Here is a 4,608-nt window from a genome sequence, read left to right as displayed (position 1 = left end):
AATGGGACATGGACGTTCACACTAGGGTAGGGTAAAAGTGAATTATTTTCTCCCGAAAACGTTTTAGCATCTCCATGCTTTCCAGATAATTTATCATCAAGATTATTTAACTAAAGAAAATGATAGCAATTATTGCTAAATATCTGTACTCTATCACATTCATGAAATCCCAAAGAAGTATTTGTTATCTAGCATAATCTTCCTACCCCTCCCTCATTAAAAAGAAAGAAGGAAGTGACGTCGCTCTGCTGCGCACAAGTTCCGACAAGTCTCTTGAAATGCATTATGGGAAAGGAAAACACAAGATGGCGGCCAAAACTGAATCGCAGAAGAAAAGTCGTCTTGACTGGCGAAAAGAGAAAGAGCTTGAGGAAGCGAGAAAGGCTGGTACAGCACCAGCATTAACTGATGAAGAAGGAAAGTAAGTTATTGGTTGCGATGCTTTTGACGATTGTTTGTTTGTTTGTATGTTGCGCTACTCCTTTCAGTCCTTGTGAAAATTCAGGAAAATTGTGTCAACTGCAGTTGATGAATTCGTTGTGATCGTGTCGCATGTTGAGATCTTCGACAGTGGCTACGTTTGTTGAATGTTATATTTGCATTAAGGCTTATAACTTAAGTGGAAACCATTGTTGATTTATTTTTTGGGTTCATTCTTTCAGGGATATTAATCCTCATATTCCACAGTATATCTCTCAAGCTCCTTGGTATTATGGCACCTCAAGGTAAGAGTTAAAAACATACCCTTCAGGGTTCTGAATATATATATTTTTTATCATTGATGGCTGCTAAGACAAACTACATAAGAAAGGCCTTGTATTTTCAAGCTAAAACAGGAAGCTGTTTGTCTTGGCAGAAGGTACAGTTTAGAAATCCATTGGCTGCAGTATTCTCCTGAGAACCCTGCACTGAGCTAGCTGCCATACATTGTTTTGTTCTACATTTGTTTTGATTTTATTTCTTTAAATTTGGTGACTCGTTTAGACTAGTGTCCCATGACTAGGAGTACTCTTGTTCAGTTTATGTCATGGACCTTATGATGGGCCAGTTGATCTGACCCAAGGTCACTAAAGGCTGATTTTCGCTAGTGATAGAGATGGAGTACGAGTCTTAGTTGGAGTCCTGAGAGCACTTATGACCTAGTAAAAATTGAAAAATCAGAGTTGTAAGTGTAGTAATAAATGTGACAGAATCTGAGGCAGAAGAATCAGAACCTTTCCATTTCTTCGGATTCTGTTCATGAGTTTGTTGTTTATGATCCAGTGATAACTAGGAAGCAGAAACGAAGGAACCAACTGTTCACAAGGCCTGGAATTGAGCATTGTGATTGGTTTATTCTTCCACCTCTGCTTCCAACTCCGACAATGTAGTTTTCACTAGATCATAAGTAACAGGGCCATAAGCAGAATCAGTATTCTGCTTTTGGCTCTCTTGGTTTGATTTTCACTAGATCGCATCACTCTGTGCCTATAATTTACGACTCCGACTAAGACTAAGTCGCTTGTAGTGAAAACCACCTTTAACAATTACAAATTTATTTAGCTTTTTATATACGAAACACCATGGCTACTACTTGAAATCATAACTTTGATTTACATTTTTAGACCAACCTTGAAACATCAACGACCTCAAGAAGAAAAACAGAAACAATTTTCATCTTTAAATGAGTGGTATAACAGAGGAACTCAAGCTGTTGTAAGTTAATAGAATAATGGTAGTATGTTAACTTAGGATATGAATGAAATAGAATCAGACAAGTTTACAAGTGTTCTATACATGACGTTTAAGAAAAGTGTTTTGTCCTTTAGGCCCCTGCTGCTACTAAGTTCAGGAAAGGAGCTTGTGAAAACTGTGGAGCAATGACTCACAAGAAGAAACACTGTCTTGAGGTATTTCAATATATTGTAATTATCAGGACTGTGACTCACCAGTAGCCTTGATCTTCACACCTGTAACACACTTGTTACTTTATGGGTGAATTGTATCAACTACAGGCAAGTGAAGATGTAACATCAAAGGCCCATCAAGCATGCTCAGCCATAACATATGCCATGGGTTACGGCCGTTATTGACGGCCCTGATTATTTTGTAGTACATTCTGACTTTATTAGTTAACCATTAAACAGTCTCCACTCTCTGTTCTTTAGATTGTTGTTGTTGTTTTTTTTTTTGAATGCCCTGTACAACTGGTGTGTATACAATGTACAGTAAGACAGTCAAGGGAGAGTTCAAGATGCAGTTCTGAATTTAAATGTTTTATCAAGGTTCCCAGTAAAAGCCAGTTACCAGTAGTCCACAACCACTTATGTAGAGTCTCATACTAACGTCTGTTCAGATAATTTTCATTTGCAAGATTTGCCTTAGATACACTGCTGTTCAAACTCAAAATGTGCCGTCAAGTGTACAGGCAAACAGTAGTCCTTTTGATGCCCAGAACGCAGGAAATTGCATTTCCTAAATGTAGATGCTAGATTTCATTATTTTTTTTGGTGGGGGAGGGGGGACATGTCCCCAAAACCCCTAGGGAAAGGGGACCTTAACCCTCTTTCATGGCCACAACCACTTACACTGTATTACAAAATCGGCAGCGGCTTATAAACAATTTTGTTAAAACTCCTGTACAAGATGCATGTACATGTAGTATTAATTCACTCATGTCTGAAATTTGTACTTGTGCAGAGACCTAGAAGAGTTGGTGCCAAGTTCACTGGTGATGATATCAAACCTGATGAACAACTACAGCCACAACTTTCATTTGATTATGATGGAAAAAGAGACAGGTGAAATAATCATATTGACTAGTAAAATGTTAACTGTCTTTTATCTTCTCTCTTCATTTTCCCACATCCCCTCAACCCCTTTTCCCTTCCTTTCCTCCAAAATTATCCAACAACCTCCATCAGCACCACTACCTTAAACTCCTCTAAATCCTCTTTTTTCTCTCCCTCCATGACTCTACCTCTTATTAGTTACAGTGCCTCTTCCTAATCTTCTGCCTTCTCATAATTCTACAAACAAAGAGCAAAAAAAAAAAAGAATCCTTCTCCTTCAACTTCCATTCCTTGACCCTTTCCTCTGTCACATTCACCTAATAGGAGCTCCTGAGCTTTTTTGTCAACACCTTTCTTCCTTTCCCAGTTTGTTATTTTGTTCTTCTCTATCTTTCAATGTGCCTCATTTCATATGCAACAACTCTTCCCCCTACACGCCTATTTCCTCTCTCAATACCCATAGTAACATCCTCTTTCTCCCATCCTACTCATCCGACTCCACTTCCTCTGATCTCAACAACTCTTAATCCCTCACATTGTATCTTTCTTCCCCCTCCTTCTTCTAGGGCTCCCCTTCTCCCCAGCCTCATGCCCCTTCTCTGCTACCTTTTCCTGCTGCGTCTTATTTACATCATTCCTTATCCCATTTTCCTTTTACTCTCATCCTTTTCATGGATCAATATCTCACCCACCTTATTCCTTAGAACTTCATTCTTGCTTTGAACATTGATTTTTATATTCCAAATTATGTATTTTATTTACGTTTGTTGATTTATTTTAGTTTCATAATATTTTTTTCAATACCATTTAGGTGGAATGGTTACAATGTTGAAGACTACAAGAAAGTTGTGGAGGAATATACCAAGTTAGAAATGGTAAGTTAGAAGCCTGTTGCTCTTGCAGGGCACCAGGCTCTTGTTCAGATCACTGTAGGTCAGCTGGTCAGTAGAAGGCTGAAAGACAGCCATAACCATACCCAGGGCTGTGTTCTAGAAGCACCCGGGTGCCACGGGTGACTAACTTTTGCCGTTGAGTGACTGGAAAAAGTTACTTTTTTCTTATAAACTTAAGTGGTGGGCATCTAAGATTTCATGGTTTGGAACCTTTGGGCTCCTCATAATTTTTCTTAGACCACAGCCTTGCTTTTAAGTTCAAAAGACAATCAATGGATTGTGAACTGTTACACAACCATAGAAAAATCAACCTTACATGTTGATGTTGTCTTTCTAGGCCAAACAACACTTAAAAGCGGAAAGGTTGGAGGAGGAATTAGCAGAAGGAAAAAAGCCTGAAGTCGTGGTAAGACACTTGTATTGACTGGAAGAAGAAATCAGCTAAAATTCTGCTGTACAAAAGCCTTAAAACTCCTGGGGATTTTTAGTGCAAATGTAATAACTAAGTTATTTTTCAGAACTAATGCTAATTTGCATATATCTTCTTATTGTAACCCTGGGGCATAACCTGACTTTAACCCACAGCTTAGCCCTTATATGTGTTCTAATGCAAGCGCTTGGCTTTGCCCTTAACAAAATTTTAACCTTAACCCTAAAACCAACACTAACCTTTTCCTGCCACTGTACGATTTAAATGATGTATATATTAAGCAAGTGTAGAAACCAAACACAACATAGAACACTCAGGCATGAATGATCGCTTTCTTGCATTCTTTCACCACATGAATAAACAACAACAAAAGCAAACAAATCAACAGAGTTAGATTTGATTGTTCGTGTGTCCTATATTTTGCAAGTATGAAATTCCACAATTTTTTGAATATCACAAAAATTGGGAAATTTAGTACTCGCGAAATTTAGTAGTGAGAATAAGGTACCTTTAA

General features: G+C 38.1%; 1 protein-coding gene across 1 annotated transcript in view; it reads left to right on the top strand.

The window, feature by feature from the left end:
- Positions 1-260: 260 nt before the first annotated feature.
- LOC110064356 (pre-mRNA-splicing factor SLU7-like) overlaps positions 261-4,608 on the top strand; it is a 33,930-nt gene continuing 29,582 nt past the window's right edge. Inside the window, exons 1-7 of the mRNA XM_089286482.1 lie at positions 261-421; positions 663-725; positions 1,605-1,695; positions 1,809-1,889; positions 2,680-2,780; positions 3,583-3,646; positions 4,002-4,070. Of these exons, the coding sequence (XP_089142608.1) occupies positions 279-421; positions 663-725; positions 1,605-1,695; positions 1,809-1,889; positions 2,680-2,780; positions 3,583-3,646; positions 4,002-4,070 (612 nt within the window). The 5' untranslated portion in view covers positions 261-278. The remainder of the gene's footprint in view (positions 422-662; positions 726-1,604; positions 1,696-1,808; positions 1,890-2,679; positions 2,781-3,582; positions 3,647-4,001; positions 4,071-4,608) is intronic.

Source organism: Orbicella faveolata, unplaced genomic scaffold, assembly GCF_042242905.1.
Source record: "Orbicella faveolata isolate gen_17 unplaced genomic scaffold, um_ofav_v1 contig_1, whole genome shotgun sequence".
Lineage (NCBI taxonomy): Eukaryota > Metazoa > Cnidaria > Anthozoa > Scleractinia > Merulinidae > Orbicella > Orbicella faveolata.
This window is presented reverse-complemented; position numbering and strand designations above follow the sequence as displayed.